This window comes from Musca vetustissima, unplaced genomic scaffold, assembly GCF_032173495.1.
Source record: "Musca vetustissima isolate MV318-11 ecotype Yass unplaced genomic scaffold, APGP_CSIRO_Mvet_v1 utg1018, whole genome shotgun sequence".
In the NCBI taxonomy this organism is placed as follows: domain Eukaryota; kingdom Metazoa; phylum Arthropoda; class Insecta; order Diptera; family Muscidae; genus Musca; species Musca vetustissima.
Window position 1 is genome coordinate 60,451 of NW_026875628.1, and position 18,143 is coordinate 78,593.

Consider the following 18,143-nt stretch of genomic DNA (forward strand, 5'->3'; position numbering starts at 1 on the left):
TTTGGCACACCGAACGGAATTGAGTCTGGGAAAATGTGTTTTAAATTTTGTGAAAATCGGGTCAGATTTAGATATAGCTCCTATATATTTTTTCGTCCGATTTAATGTAAATGGTGCAGGAAAGTCCCGAAATATCTTTTGATTTGCACGTAAAGTTTCGAGAAAATCGGTTCAGATTAAGTTTTGAATGAAATTTTGCACACCAAACTTAATTGAGTCTAGAATAATATGTGATAAGATTCGTGGAAATCGGTTCAGATTTAGATATAGCTATTATATATATTCGTGGTGCAAGAAAGTCCCTGTATATCTTTCGATTTTCACGAAATTTGGCGTGATGCACTGAATTAAGTCTGGAAAGATGTGTTACAAGTTCCGTGAAAATCGGTTAAGATTTCGTTATTGCTCCCATATATATTTTTGCCCGATTTTATGTAAATGGTGTACCAAAGTCCCTATATAGCTTTTAATTTACACGAAACTTAACACTAAATTGAACCTGCAATGATGTGTTCTAAGTTTCGTGAAAATCAGTTCAATTTAAGATATAGCTCTCATATATAATTTCATCCGATTTAAGGTAAATGGTGCAGCAAAATTCCTATATGTATTCCAATTGCCACGAATTTTGGCACTGCGTACTTAATTAGGTCTGTTATGATATGCTCTAAGTTTCGTGAAAATTGGTTCAGTTTCAGATATAGCTCTTATATATATTTTCCGATTTAATGTAAATGGTGCACGAAAGTCCCTAAATATCTTTCGATTTGCACGAAATTTGGCACAGCGTACTGAATGAAGCCTAGAATGATGTGTGCCAAGTTTCGTGAAAATCAGTTCAGATTTATAGATCCCATATATATTTTCGTCCGATTTTATGTAAATAGAGCATCAAACTCTTTCTGTTGGTTCGAATGACACGAACTTTTGCACAACGTGCCAAATTGAGACTAGGATGGTTTTTTGTGTTATGTTGAAATTGGTGTGGATTCATACATAGCTACCATATATATTTTCGATTGACCAAATAATCAACGGGTGTCTGACAGATGTTAAATTCCGAACAGTGCAACATACTACATAGCTTGTGTCAAGTTTGCTTTAAATCGATTTCCTCTTATATATCTAGGGTATACAATTCTAGGAGAATCATTTTTTTTTAATTTTTCACACAAAAAATGTTGGTCCATTGACCCGCTTAATATCGACCATATAATTTTTTTCTCAGTGAATAGCATATCGTTCTTACCAAAAAGTACCAATGTAAGTCCATCATCAGATATAGTCGTTTTATTTCGCATATTATAGTTGTTCAATTTTCGTTATTTGGAAGATTTGAATGTCCACCACCTCATGTTCGACCGATTGACTCGAAATGGGCTTCCGACTTGAGAATACAATGACATGGAATGCGAATTATTATAAAATAATAAAAAATAGAAACAATATTGGTAAATTTTTAATTATACACCATATAAAGCAGTCTTACGACATATATGATTCTATACAAAAAAATATAAAAAACGATCGAACATTGGCCAACAGATTGCTGTCAAACATCAAACTAAAGATGTACAACAGCACGTTGGCAAACAACACTTTTTATAATAAACAAATTTGCCATAAACAAAAAGAGAAAATACTAAGAGAGTGGTGATTGACCCAACTAACAAACTGACACAGTTATAAACATATATGTTAATACATATGTATCTACACGTGATCGTTCAGCTATTAAGAACAACCGAAACCCACAACAAAAATTCACGAATTATTTTTTGTGGGAACTTTTAAAAACCTGTTTCTAATGGAGCTTTTACAAATCGCTCTCTCGCTTGCGGTTTCTTAACCACAAGCTGAGAACTATTAGTGATTTATTTATATTTATTTAATAAAAAAACAACAACAATAACATATGAGCACTCTTACGATGAGAAGACTATACATATGTCTCATATTCATGCCCATAATTTATACAGTCCAACAACGGGAGGGAACCCAACCTGACTGGCACATTTTCCGCTTCGTCATTTGGCATCATTAAAAGCAACAACAACACCAGCCACCACCAACGACAACATCCATAGATAGGGGCCAAGACGCGCGTCAAGAATCAACAATAAAATAATTTCCATATAATCGATAGACCGCTGGCTGCTCGCTCGGTAATAAACGAACGTAAAACGAAATTATTGCACACCGGCGAGAAGTTCTTATCACAAACCCGAAAAAAAATCGGCGAGGGGCTGGGGTCTTTATCACATTAAGATAACTGCTCAGTTTTTTTTTATAATCCGAGGCGGCTTGGCAGTTTTTTGGTAGAATCACAATTCAGTTAGCTTAGGGAAGTGGTTCGGTTAAGATTGTGAAAAAACTAATAGTGAGAAGATCGGAAGACAAGCAAAAAACATATGTGGCAGTGAGAAAGTGTTAAATTGTGAAAAAAAATATTTAAAAAATAATACCGACTCCAACGTTAAGTTGTGAGAGTGGGAGGAGTGAAGGAATAAAAAAATTAAGAATTAAATGTGCCGGAGAAAGTTATCTGTATAAGAATGCAAATACATATACATACATATATTAAAATTAAATTATATTAAAAATTGTATAACGTGCAAAATAAAAATAGAAGAAGGAAGATAAATAATTTCTAAACATGCAGTCCTTTAAAGCAGATGAACTGCCGCAAAATCCGCGGGAAACCGCTAATCCTTTATCGACAATGATGTTCTGGTGAGTGTCCTTTTTTAAAAATTACACATTTTTTCGGGCTTCTGTAGACTCTCGATAAATATTATACGGTTAAAAAGTGGTAATAAACTTGATTAATCGGAATTTCAATACAAATCTTCCATAATTAAAAAAGTTGTCTTGTCACCGTGAATTAGCGGAATACGATTGTATATCCAAAAATAAAAGTAATATGTGATAATCGATTAAACCAAAACGGAAATGGTACTTCACAAATATGGAAGAAAAAAACAATTTCGAACTTTAGTCACATTGAAAGCAAATAATATCAAAGTGCAAAAACAAATATTTGACTGTATAATCACATCACATGTTGGTGACAAAATTCACAGAACTTGCATAAATATACACACGCACATACGTAGACAATTTTTATACTCTAGCATAAAAAATACAAAAAAAAGTTGGCAAATTTGTTTTGACAAATTAGAGATAGCCAGAAAAAAATTTGATGATTATTAAAAATGAGATTTCTTGTTTGAGAATATCCGGAAAAGTGTGACGTGAGAAAGTCGTGGTGAAGATCGAGTTGTTTATTTTTCGGTGTTGTCGTGGTTATACCAAAATCAAATATGGGGGGTTTTTTGCATACCCCTATATTATTTTTCAACCTCTACGAAGTACAAAGTAATATAGCCCATTTAGAGATTCAACTTGGACCACTATACTCAGTATTGGAGTATATGGTAGTATTTTGTTCATGCACTGAAAAATGTATAATACAAATTTCAGATTAAACGGATCATTTGTATGGTGTCAAAAATATAACCTATATTGAATCATTTCTGGAAATAAGTTTTTTCACTCTCCACGATCCCGAATTGCCAAATTGTAGCCAGTTCAATGAGAAAATTTTGGTAATAACATCGAAAATGAGGTGGGACCTTTACGTGGGGCCTATATGAAAACATAGACCAATATAGAACATTTTCTCTAAAAATGTATTTTACCTTACAAAATTCTGGAATGCCAAATTACATTCTCTACAATAGGAAAATTCAGCTAAATACGTATTTTAAATACTGCCATAGGGACTATGTCAAGGTAGTATTTTTATTGACATTTTCTCTATGTATTTCAGCCATTAAGAAGCCTTTATATCGAATCAGTGGGAAAATGTGGCTAATACATTTTAAATGCTTAAATGTAAACCTATATTGATAATTTTTAAATAAAAGATTTTATACCCAAGGAGATCGGGAAAATTTCAATTAGAACCTATTCGGTTGAAAAACGTGCCCAAGCCTTCAAAAATATCGAGTAAATATTATATGGAAGCTACCCAGAAACTTGGGCCAATATTTAGAAAATATAAAATTTCAGCTAATTTGTTCGAAACACGTGCTCAAAATCTACAAAATATCAACATTTGAGACGTACCATTATATCCCAAATATTTTATCAGTATTGATTATTTTTAATAGGACAATATTTTATTCAATAAAATTCCAGAATACCAAATTGCAGCTGCTTAGGTTTAAAACCTGACCAAACGTTTCAAAATACCAACCAGTGAGCGGAGCAGTATAGTCGGACGGGGCCGACCATATGATAACCTACACAACTTCCACGAAAATCTAACTTTCTGTGGTTATATATTCTGAACATGGAAAATATTTCGCTATATTTACACCATCTTGACCGACTAGAGGTCAACAAATATTACTAATATTCAGTAAATCCCTTCTAATTACTTGTCCAGATTCCCTTCACGGTGGGTTGTGTTATGATGTTCGACTTTCAATAGTGGACTATATATGGACTAGAAAAAACACAAAAAATTAAGTTTTCGGTCAACCTCATCCCAATATTATTATCCGATCATCACCGAAAATTATAGGCGTTATCCTTGACCATTCCTGGATCCTCATGAAATTTTCAAAGCGATCCGCGCTGTATTTCCGCCTCCAGTGTGGTAATGTGTTACTAAATAATATCTGAGTACGTAAGCACCTGTAAATATTTAAATGTAACTTCCACATCCGAGTACATACGACAATATAATTGCTATCAATTTAAAGGTCAACCACTCCTCTTGGATATACTATCAACTTCTCGGCTCTATGTCAGTCAGGAGTAAATATATACGCTATAGAATACAAATTTTGTCATTTTTCACACAAAAGTTAGGGTCCATTTGAACCGCTAAATATTGATCGATCTTTATCAAAACAGGCATGCTTATTCTTTGGCCCAATCCCCTTCTCCATGTAGAAATTGGCGGTGTTTGGGCAATAATTGCGGCCTGTAGAGCGACCAGAAAATCAGACAAAAATTTAGTTTTTGGCCCATTTCATCCCCTAAATATTAACCGATCTTTACCAAAAACAATAGGGGTCTTCATTGAGCAGAACCCATCCTACATCGTGTTTACAAATTATAATGGACAGACAGACGGACGGACGATCACACATGTCTAGATCGGCTCAGCTAGTCGAAATATAACGATCGGTATACTTAATGGTGGGTCTAGGACCAATGTGTAGCTTATGGGATCTCTCAAGATCGAATGACCAATTTAATATACACTGCACCTTATTATGTAGGCAAAAAATACCTCGACAGAAATGCTCAAAAATTAACTCTTTCAATTATTGTGTCATATTTAATTGTGGATACTTCGAAAGTTTATCCAAAATATACTTGCTTTTATTTAAATTATTATAAAATATCGTTTCAAATTTGTGTATAGTTCCCGCACATATATACTGCCAAAACGTGTTATGATAATAATCATGAAACCGCAAAATAATGTATGAGGATAAATATTTGAATGTAAGTAACTATACGATTCGGTCCATTTGATACGTAAAAATCAATAGATCATAATTCAATGAGGCATGTTCATATTGTCCCAGTACTAATGTACCCCTTTTTTTGTACGACATAATTTTTATTTGAATGCCTATTTTTGAAATAGCCATAAAATCGAATGGAGGCAATTATGGACAATAAAATTGTTGCAAGTAATTAAGGGGACCTGTTGACGTCACAAAAAAAAATAATATTAATTATTTTCATAACATTCATAATGAGCATATGCAACGTGGAAAAATAAACACGATCTTTTTTATTTGAAGTTATTTACATTTTGTTAAAAAATGAATTAGTTCTATTTGTTTTTAATGCTTGGATAAATGACATTATGAATGGTATCATATACTAGTTTGGGTTCAAATATTTATTTCCTTTTGATAATACAAATAGAGGCATCCATGGAATTTCTTTCACCATCATCCTTTCGATATTTCATGAACTCCTGGCCGTAAAAAGATTTGATCTCCTTGGATCGAAAATCATCAAGGTGGTTCGTCAATAGGAAGACGATACAAAACGAAGGAAAGTTGCAAAACGCGGAATTGAGCATTGATCAATAAAAGGTGTCTCAATTATTTTGTCAATTCCGCTGATCTGTCTGTCTTCCACGTTATGTATCCGTAAAAGCGTACCTTTACATACGAAACATTTTTTCCAAAAACGGAAGGGCCATAAATTGGAATGTCGGCAATTATGAACTATAAAATTATTCGGTAATTAAATGGAAGTATGTACGTCATACAACGACATTCCGCTACCATATATTACGTTGAGTATATACCTATTCCGTTTTGGGAATAATTATATCGACTATGTTCACATTAAAAAATAAAAATGAAGATACTGGAAGACCTTCGTTTACCTACAATATTTCCGATTTGTATAATATCCCTAAAACTAAACGTAAATTGGGCAAAACTGGGTTCATGCACAACAAAAATTTACCTCTAGCGAAATAGACAGCAGATATGTCACAAGATGCTCTTTTGTACAATACCCTTGTCTAAAATTAATATTGCCTAAATGGAGTAATATATTTCTTCTTCCGTTTCCAACATTTATATATTTTTTCGATCGGGATTATGCCGTTTTAGCCATGTTCGTCGTTCATTCACTTTAGATTTCGTACAATCTCATTTTTCATGCTCATTAATGTATAATTACTCCATGTGCGAAATTAAAAAAATGGTAATTTTCCTCACATTTTCTCCAACTCATATTCAATAAAAACTTCAAATTATCTTCGAAATTTAATGATGGCAATTTTGGAAATTTTTCATTAAATGATAAGATCTGCAAATTTTCCAAAAATTGCATATAATCATAACAGATATGGCCAAGTGTGACATAATCCTAAAAATGAGCATGATTTGTATACCCTAACGCAGATGATTTGTATACCCTACACAAGTATGTTGTCAGGGTATTACAACTTTGTGCAGCCCCAAGAGTTTGTAACGCCGCAAAATATTGGTCCTAGACCCACCTTTAAGTATACCATCTCGACTAGCTGAGTCGATCTAGACATGTGTGTCCTATTTAGGGGATGAAATGCATCAAATACTGAATTTTTGTCGGTTTTTCTGATCGCTCCAGAGGCCGAAATTCTTGCCCAAACATCTCGAATTTTTACATGGAGAAGGGTATCAGGCCAAAGAATCAGCATGCCTTTTTTCATAAAGATCGGTCATTATTTAGCGGGTCAAATGGACCTTGACTTTTGTGTGAAAAATTAAGAAAATTGTATTCTATAGCGTATATATTTTCTCCTGAAGGGCATAGAGCCGAGAAGTTGATAGTATAGCCAAGAGGAGTGGTTGGCCTTTAAATTGATACCAATTATATTGTCGTATGTACTCGGATGTGGGAGTTACACGTAAATATTTATAGGTGCTTTCGTATTAATATATTATTTAGTAACACATTACCACACTAGAGGTCGGAAATATTGCGCTGATCGCTTTGAAATGTTCCATGAGGTTCCAGTTATGGTCAAGGATAACGCCTATAATTTTCGTTGATGATCAGATAATAATTTTGGGATGAAGTGGACCGAAAACTTATGTTTTTCGAGTCGATCTATAAGCCGAACATCACAACACAACCCACGCTTAAAAGAATCTGTACAAGTAATTAGAAGTGCTGTACTTAATATTACTAATATTTGTTGACCTCTAGTCGGTCAATAGGGTAAAAATATCGCGAAATATTGCCCTAGCTCAGAATATAGATCTACAGAAAGTTATGTTTTCGTGCAAGTTGTGTAGGATATCATATGGTCGGCCACATCCGACTATACTGCTCCGCTCACTGGTTTATACTTGAACCTGATATAATTTAATTGTTATTATACCCTTCACCACACTGTGGTACAGGGTATTATGTCTTTGTGCATATGTTTGTAACAGGCAAAAGGAAACGAGATAGACACATGGTTCCTTTTAGAATATGAATAGAATCACTTTCTGAGTCGATTTATGCATGTCCGTCCGTCTGTCTTTCGATTTGCACCAAATTTGACATAACGTATTGAATTGAACCTAGAATTATGTCTGCCAAGTTTCGTGAAAATCGGTCCAGATTTAGATATAGCTCCCATATATAGTTTCGTCCGATTTCATAGAAATGGTGCACCAAAGTCCCTATATATCCTTCGATTTGCACGAAATTTGGCATTACGTACTGAATTAAGCCTAGAGTGATGTCTGCCAAGTTTCGAGAAAATCGGTCCAGATTTCTATATAGCTCCCATACATAGTTTCGTCCGATTCAATGTAAATGGTACACCAAAGTCGCTATATATCTTTCGATTTGCACAAAATTTGGCATAACGTACTGAATTGAGTCTAGAGTGATGTCTGCCTTGTTTCGTGAAAATCGGTCCAGATTTAGATATAGCTCCCTTTTATTACAGATTTATTTTAAGTAATTGACGCACGAAGGAACCAATATGCTGATAGGAACAAAACGTTCTGAAATTAGTATAACCTAACCTGTGACAAGTTTGTTTGAAATCGCTTAATATTTGGATAAAGCTTCCATATATATTTTCGACAGATTTCAAGAAAATTGGGCATCAAACTCCTCATGATAGTCAGATTGACATTATATTTTGCACAACTTACAAAATTGAGCATAGAATTACGTAGTTGCGTTTTCTAAAAGTACAGAAATAGTCCAACGGATGACCTATTTATATTTGTTTGAAGTCGATTTACATACTTTATGGATAGATCTAGGTAGATTCACATTAAAAATAAATATCACATATTTTATTTCATCCAATTTCATGTTAATAGTCCTGTTTAATATACCCATAGTGGTGGAGGGTATCATATAGTCGGCCCCGTCCGATTTTACTACTTTCCTTACTGGTTTTTTATTTTCAAAAATTTCCGTCAAAACTTTATTTCTCCCCTTTATTTTGTTTCCAGCTTCACAATGCCAACATTTTTCAAGGGACGCAAAAAAGTCCTCGATGAATCGGATCTTTTTCGGGCCCTCAAGGAACACAAATCTGGTAAGTGTACTAGTGCTATTTATATTATTTTTATTAGACTACAACTATAAAGATAACCATTCAAAAAAAAAAAATAAATAAAACAAATATTTTAACACGCTTCTTTTCGCCTCATTGAAGGCAAAAACAAAATTACGTGAACGTTATAAATATTCTGATTTTATTTTTTGTTTTTGTGTTTCGTGTGCGGTTTTGCAATATTATCTTTCTAATGATAACAACAATTGTCGTTTTTTTATTCTCAATCAATTTAAAGTAACGAAAATTAGCAAAGTCATTGTAGCGTACTATGAAAATCGAATGGTAGCAACATATGGCTGGCAATAACGCCGATATCGATTCCAGTGATTATCAGTTTTGTGTATGGAAGGCCAAGTTGTCGTTATCTTAATTACTCACATAATATTCATGACGGTGCTAACAAGCTTCTTTTGAGTAGTCACTACGTTGAGTGTTGTTGTTGTGTTTTTTTATAATAATTGAGGAATATTTTTTTTTGTCGAAAAAGTTGTTTGCAGGTAAAATTTTTTATAAGTAGAAAATTATGACATTAATAAATATTTATTAATTATTTAATTTTCAATTGGCACTCGACTAGGAAAAAAATACTTCATTGTTGTACATTACGTAGTAGTACCTACATCAATATAAAATGCATTCTCAATGGGCAGTTATTACACGATGAAGAGACTGACTGAAGAGAATGATTGGCCATTAACTTATAAGGAGTGGAAAATTTTCATAAGGAGGTTAGGTGTAGATTGGAAGTAGATCTACTAAGTATATATCAGTTTGAAATGTTTAGTTTGATTAGAAAATTACTTCCTAGGTTATTTTTAAATTAAAAAGCAATTTATTATAATATGACTTGTCATAAATGCTTCGATTATTAGACTATAAAATTATGACATTAATTAATATATATTAGTTATTTTCTCAATTGACACTCAAGAAAAATCGCGTATATAAATAAAGTGCTTAACATTTCAATTGACTCTCAAAAGACAACTACCTGTTGAATAGATAATGACAACGTTTTAATATATATGAGTACAATTATAAGACTAACTGGGCTAACTGAACTTGGGCCGATCATATGTTACCCTACCTTACTACCATTGAACTTTTATTTTCAGCGGATTTACATACCGAGCCTGGAAACTGTAATTCGATACACACAATAGTCTTGGTTCATTTGACCCGCTAGATGACTAGATGTTTGGCTTATAATAGTGGCCTAGAAAACCATACAAAATTAAAGTGTTGGTCCATTTCGTCCTCTATGTCTCATTTGATTGTCACCTGAAATTATAAGCGTCGTCCTTGCTCATAGCCTGTCCTACAGGATACAGACTTTGCAGTTTTCACACACAAGTCTGGCCCTCTAAATGTTGGCCGCATATCATAAAAAGAGTCATGATTGTTTCTTCCTCAGATCACTTTCGCCGCGTAAAAGTTTGTCATGTTCATGATATAATTAAGACCTCTAGATCGACCAGAAAAAAATGCATAAATAATGTTTTTGGTCATTTTCATAGCCTAAATATTGACCGATCAATAGGTAACAGGAACGAATATTGATGCTAAATTTTCGTTAGGATTGGTGTATAACTGTGACAGACGGACGGATTGATACACACATCTAGATCAAGTCAGCTAGTCGAGATATCTGTATAATATCTGTGGGGATAGGACCAAATTTCGGTCTTTTCAAAAAAATTGAAATAAATTCCACCTTGGCCCTTGAAAATTTTCCTTTTCAAAATTTTCCTTTCCCTGTATTGGTCTTTAAAAACGCTTTTTTGTTTCAAAAAATCCTTGAAATTTTCTTTTTCAAAAAATCCACTAAAAGGTCCAAGTAAATTTCCTTTTTCAAAACATGCATGCCAAAGTTCATAAGCTTCTTCTTTTTCAAAAACTCGAGGTTTTTCAAAAAAATATTTTTCTTTTCAATCCAGGCCTTTAATAGCTCTTACAAATTTTATTTTTAAATCAGTAAGAAAAGAAGTCGGACGAGGCCGACTATATGATACCCTTTACTACTTTGACTATATTCAAGAGATGCATCCTAACAGACTTCGCACTTTCGAAAGAACCATTACCATGAAATTCGACTAAGTTCAATATGTGATCTGTGTCTATATGAGAACCGAGAACCGGGTATATTTCTATCACCATGGTATGGAAAGTATATAAAGTTTGTTTTTCTATTTGTAACTCATCGAAATAATCATTTCCGACCCTATAAAGTATAGAAATTCTTGATCAGCGTATAATTCTATGACGTTTTACCAAGGACCAAATTGATATAGATCGCCAAAATTTAGCATAACGTTGTCTCCTGTGCAGGTCCAAAGATGAGCTTCTTGGTCTTGATCAGCGTATTATTCTATGACGATTGATATAGATCGCAAAATTTAGCATAATGTTGTCTCCTGTCTGCAGGTCCGAAGATGAGCTTCTTGGTCTTGATCAGCGTATTATTCTATGACGATTTACCAAGGTCCTAATTGATACAGATCGCCAACATTTAGCATAATGTTGTCTCCTGTTTGCAGGTCCGAAGATGAGCTTTATCGGTCTACGTACCAAATGCCTCCACTAAAAATTATTAATATCGATCCAATCGAATTCGCTGAAATTTGGTACAATGGGTTCTTATTGGGTACATCAACCGCACACATGCCCTCGGTAACCTATGGCAAATTCCATTTCATTAGGATATGAATCGGATGTACAAAATTTCGTGACAATCCGATTAAACTTTACTCTTTGGTGCACCATTTGCTTAAATTCGGACGAATATATATATATATATATATATATATATATGGGAGCTATATCTAAATCTGAACCGATTTAAATTTCAAAACTTGGTACACGTTAAGCTATCCTAACTTCAGTACGTTGTGCAAAAGTGCGCGCCAATTGGCCTCAATTTGACACTTTGGTGCGCCATTTGCTAAAAATCGGACGAACACATATATGGGAAAATTTATATGGGAGCTATATCTATATCTAAACCGATCTCTCCCAATTTCAATAGGGTTCGTCCCTGGGCCAAATAAATGATTTGTGCCAAATTTCATCTCATTGAACAAATATTCTTTAAAAAATACACCCCTTGAAAAATATTCCTTAAAAATTTACGCCTTGTGGTGACCCTTAATAAAATATTCCTTAAAAATTTACGCCTTGTATTGAACCTCAAAAAATATTATTTAAAAAATCCTCGCCTTCTATTGAAACTATAAAAATATTCTTCATAGAATCCATGCCTTCTTTAGGTTTGAAAAAATATAAAAAAAAAATAATTTTTTAACCTCCTTGCAGTATAGATTCATTTTTGAACTAAAAACAAAAAGATATACCAAATATCATACAACAACGAATAAAGTCTGACGGAGTAGATGTTTGCAACGCCGATTACGATGCATAAACTTTTTATAAACACATAATATTTCGAAATATTTATTTACCAACTTTTTCGCTTATTGCACCTTACAGATCTCATGGGAAACAAACTGAGTCAGGCATGGGAGGAACAAATTGAGAAAAGCAAACGTACAGGCAAAAATCCCAGTCTGATTAAGGCTACAGTAAAGGTTTTCGGTTTACATTATATGCTCTTGGGTATATTAATGTTTTTGTTCGAAATATTCCTAAGGTAAGTTTCAAGAAACATTCGGAAACATCCCAAGTATAACCGAAATTAAAAAAATTCTATTTCCCACAGATGTTCACAACCGTTGTTCTTGGGTGCCCTTGTCTCATACTATGCTGATCCCGAAACCGATAAAACAGATCAATCCAAGGCATTCTTGTATGCCTTGGGTGTGATTTTAACCAGTGCTGGTAGTGTACTCTTTATGCACCCGAATATGTTGGGCATTGTCCATATGGGTATGAAAATTCGTGTGGCCATTTGTAGTATGATTTATCGTAAGGCGTTGCGTTTGAGCAAGAGTGCCATGGTCAATACGACATCGGGGCAAATGGTGAATTTAATCTCAAATGATGTGGGTCGTTTGGATACATCGGTAATGCATATGCATTATGTATGGATTGGTCCGTTGGAAATATTTGTGGTTACCTATTTTATGTACAAAGAGGTAAAATACTGAAAATATTTAAATGTTTTACAAAAAAAGTTTTACATTTCTAATTTTTTTATTTATCTCTTCATAGATTGGTGCCTGTTCATTAATTGGCCTAGCCGTCATGTTGTTATTCGTTCCCATTCAGGGATTTTTGGGTAAAAAGACCTCCATTTTACGTCTACGCACAGCCTTGTGTACCGATGAACGTGTACGCCTCATGAACGAAATCATTTCCGGCATTCAGGTCATCAAAATGTATGCCTGGGAAATTCCATTCGGAAAAATGGTCGATTTTGCACGCCGCAAAGAAATGAAAGCTATCCGCTATGTGAATTATATTCGTGGTATTATCGGCTCCTTTATTATGTTCATATCGAGAATTTCGATCTTCAGTAGTTTGGTGAGTTATGTGCTATTGGGAAATTTCCTCACCGCCGAGAAGGCCTTTGTGGTTACAGCCTATTATGGTATCTTACGTATGACAATGACTGCCTATTTCCCCATGGCTGTGGCTCAAGTTGCCGAAACTCTGGTGTCATTCGGTAGAATACAGAAATTTATGTTACTGGATGAAGTGGAACATGCGGAAAAACCTGCAACTAATGGCAAGGTTATACCGGCTATTATTAGTGAAAATGGAAAGACCATTGACGTGAATACCGCACCCAGTAAAGAACCTGGTATTGTTCTTCAAAACGTGCGGGCCAAATGGAACCCAGAATCGTCGGAAAATAATTTGGAAAATGTATCGCTGGAGTTTAAGAGGAAGCAATTGATTGCTGTTATTGGTCCCGTCGGTTCGGGTAAATCAACGTGAGTACTGTGAAATTAGATTTTTAGGGTTTTCTATTCGATTTTTCTTATTAGATTTTTCTTAATTAATAAAAAATCAATTGTTCTTATTTCAGATTATCAGAAAATACACGCCGATAAATTTTTTAAAATTGTTTTATAGTCCTTAAAAAATATATTTTTTTTTAAATCCTCCCTTAAATAAAATATTTTCTTAAAAAAACTATATTTTTCTTAATTAATAAAAAAATCATCATTTGTTCTTATTTCAGTTTAATTCAAACCATATTGGGAGAGTTGCAACCTACCTCTGGTTCCGTCACAGTCAACGGCACAGTGGCATATGCCTCACAAGAACCATGGCTTTTCACCGGTACCGTACGTCAAAATATTCTCTTCGGTCAACCTATGGACAAGAAACGTTACAATTTAACCGTTAAGAAATGTGCCCTCGAAAGAGATTTTGAATTGTTGCCCTATGGCGATAAGACGATTGTTGGAGAACGTGGTGCCTCATTGTCTGGTGGCCAGAAAGCTCGTATTAATTTGGCTCGTGCCGTCTATCGTCAAGCTGACATTTATCTCTTGGATGATCCTCTCTCAGCTGTAGATACACACGTTGGGCGCCACCTGTTCGATCAATGTATGCGTCAATATTTGAGAGATCGTATTGTAATTCTCGTTACACATCAGCTGCAATTTTTGGAACAAGCTGATGTGATTGTCATTTTGGATAAGGGCCAGGTGAGGGCTGTGGGCACCTATGAATCTATGCGTCAAAGTGGTTTCGACTATGCCAAACTGCTGTTGCACAAAGGTGATGAGGACGATGGAGAGGATGGTGCCGATTCGGATAATAATAAAATCGATGATGATCAGGATGCCCAAAAAATGAAACGTCAAAATAGCAAGGCTAGGCAAAGGCAAATTAGTGTTACCTCTGTTGCCTCAACGGTGGAATCGTTGCAAGATGCGGCGGCGCCCAAGCAGGTTGAGGAAACCCGAGAACAAGGCAAAGTTGGTTGGAACTTGTACAAGAAATATTTTGGCAGCAGTGGAAGTGTGTTAATTGTGGGCTTATGGATGTTCTTTTGTATTGGAGCTCAGGCATTGGGTTCGGCTGGTGATTATTTCTTGTCGTATTGGTAAGTTGAAGAAAATTTAATGTTTCTACAAAAATTCAAAATTTTCTTTCTTTTTTCAGGGTAAACAAAAACGAGAATAAATTACACGACTTGGATGCCCGTGTCGAAGTGCAAACCGATCCCGTTGATATTTACATTTTCAGTGCCATAAATATTGCGATTATTATCTTTGCCATGTCCCGTAGTGTTATATTTTTCAATTTGGCTTCGAAATCTTCCACCCGGCTGCACAATAATATGTTTGTCAGTGTCACCCGTGCCAGCATGTATTTCTTCAATACAAATCCATCGGGTCGTATTTTGAATCGTTTCTCCAAGGATATGGGTCAAGTAGATGAAATTTTGCCACAAGTCATGATTGATGTTATACAGATTTTCCTATCGCTTTTGGGTATTGTCGTTGTGCTGTGTCTGGTCAATCCCTATTATATAATTGTCACCGTGGTAATGATCGTCATATTCTATTATATCCGATCGTTCTATTTGAAAACGTCGCGGGATGTTAAGCGTTTGGAAGCTATAAGTAAGTATTCATATAACATATCAAATGTGGTGGTCCTTGAAAAAATATTCTTTACAAATTGTGGTCTTTAAAAAATATTCTTTAAACAATCCAAGCCTTGTGCTGGTCCTTGAAAAATGTTTCTTAAAAAAATCCACGCCTTGTGTTGGTCCTTGAAAAAATATTCTTAAAAAAATCCACGCCTTGTGTTGGTCCTTGAAAAAATATTCTTTAAAAATCCACGCCCTGTGTTGGTCCTTGAAAAAATATTCTTTAAAAATCCACGCCCTGTGTTGGTCCTTGAAAAAATATTCTTTAAAAATCCACGCCCTGTGTTGTGTTGGATCCTTGAAAAAATATTCTTAAAAAAATCCACGCCTTGTGTTGGTCCTTAAAAAAATATTCTTAGAAAAATCCACGCCTTGTGTTGGTCCTTGAAAAAATATTCTTAAAAAATCCACGCCTTGTGTTGGTCCTTGAAAAAATATTCTTTAAAAAATCCACGCCTTGTGTTGGTCCTTGAAAAAATATTCTTTAAAAAATCCACGCCTTGTGTTGGTCCTTGAAAAAATATTCTTAAAAAAATCCACGCCTTGTGTTGGTCCTTGAAAAAATATTCTTAAAAAAATCCACGCCTTGTGTTGGTCCTTGAAAAAATATTCTTAAAAAAATCCACGCCTTGTGTTGGTCCTTGAAAAAAATTCTTAAAAAAATCCACGCCTTGTGTTGGTCCTTAAAAAAATAATCTTAAAAAAATCCACGCCTTGTGTTGGTCCTTGAAAAAATATTCTTTAAAAAATCCACGCCTTGTGTTGGTCCTTGAAAAAATATTCTTTAAAAAATCCACGCCTTGTGGTGGTCCTTGAAAAAAAATATCCTTTAAAAATATTGGTACTTGAAAAAATATTCTTTAAACAATCCACCCCTTGTGGTGGCCCTTGAAATTTTTTTTTTTTTTAATTCAAGCCTTACGGTGGTCCTTGAAAAAAAATATTCTTTAAAAAATACACGCCTTATGGTGGTTTTTTATTTATTTATTTTTTTAAATCCACGCCTTATGGTGGTCCTTGACAAAATATTCATTAAAAAAATCCACGCCTTGTGTCAATGCAAAAATATTTTTTAAATCCTCGACTTGTGTCGATCTTTGAAATTTTTTTTTTAAATTCCACTCCAATATGTTCTAATCACATTATTTGATGTTCTATTTTTCAGCCCGTTCCCCCATCTACACCCATTTGGGAGCTTCTCTCAATGGCCTTGCCACCATTCGTGCCTTTGAAGCCGAGGAAATTCTTATCCACGAATTCGATAACTATCAAGATCTGCACAGTTCCGGTTTCTATATGTTCCTGTCGACAACACGTGCTTTCGGCTACTGGCTGGATTGTTTCTGTGTCATTTACATTGCCATTGTTACCCTTAGTTTTCTACTCTTCTCCCCGGAAAATGGTGGTGATGTCGGCTTGGCCATCACTCAGGCTATGGGTTTAACTGGTATGGTCCAATATGGTATGCGTCAATCGGCTGAACTGGAAAATAATATGACCTCAGTGGAACGTGTTGTGGAATATGAATCCATCGAACCCGAGGGTGAACTTGAGTCGGAACCCAATAAGAAACCACCAAAATCATGGCCCGAACAGGGTAAAATTGCCTTTGAAGATTTATGTTTGCGTTATGCTCCCGATCCCAAATCGGAATATGTTTTGAAATCATTGAACTTCGTTATCCAGCCATTTGAAAAAGTTGGTATTGTGGGTCGTACCGGTGCAGGAAAGTCTTCGTTAATTAATGCCCTATTCCGTTTGTCCTTCAATGATGGTTCCATTGTCATTGATAAGAGAGATATTGAACAGATGGGCTTGCATGATTTGAGATCGAAGATATCGATTATTCCCCAGGAACCTGTGCTGTTTTCTGGTACAATGCGTTACAATTTGGATCCATTCGAAGAATACTCAGATGCCAAGTTGTGGGAGGCTTTGGAGGAGGTAAGCGGGATAGTTGAATAAAATAAAAAAATTATAAACTTATTAATTTCATTATTTCCCCTCCAGGTCAAACTCCGGCAAGTTGTGGCCGATATGCCCAATGGCCTGCATGCCACAATCTCCGAAGGTGGTGCCAACTTCAGTGTGGGCCAGAGGCAATTGGTGTGCTTAGCTCGTGCCATTCTTCGTGAAAATCGCATATTGGTTATGGATGAAGCCACCGCCAATGTCGATCCCCAGACTGATGCCCTCATTCAAACTACCATTCGCCATAAATTCCAAGACTGTACTGTACTCACAATTGCCCATCGTCTACACACCATCATGGATTCCGATAAGGTTTTGGTTATGGATGCCGGTCGTGCTGTTGAATTCGGCTCACCCTATGAACTGCTTACCCAATCAAAGGTTGGCATCTTCCTCGGTATGGTTCAACAGACCGGTCAGGCTACTTTTGATAATTTATTCAAAGTCGCCCAAAAGGCCCACGAGGATAATTTACAAAAGAAAAAGGACCAATAG

At 35.0% G+C, this 18,143-nt stretch overlaps 1 protein-coding gene across 1 annotated transcript; it reads left to right on the forward strand.

Moving 5' to 3' along the window:
* Window positions 1-2,656: 2,656 nt before the first annotated feature.
* Window positions 2,657-18,143, forward strand: LOC133338148 (probable multidrug resistance-associated protein lethal(2)03659). Its single transcript, XM_061546331.1, has 9 exons — window positions 2,657-2,733; window positions 9,003-9,088; window positions 12,596-12,755; window positions 12,825-13,200; window positions 13,277-14,001; window positions 14,253-15,125; window positions 15,185-15,648; window positions 16,843-17,621; window positions 17,688-18,143. The coding sequence occupies exons 1-9, from the start codon at window positions 2,657-2,659 to the stop codon at window positions 18,141-18,143; spliced, it is 3,996 nt and encodes a 1,331-aa protein (XP_061402315.1).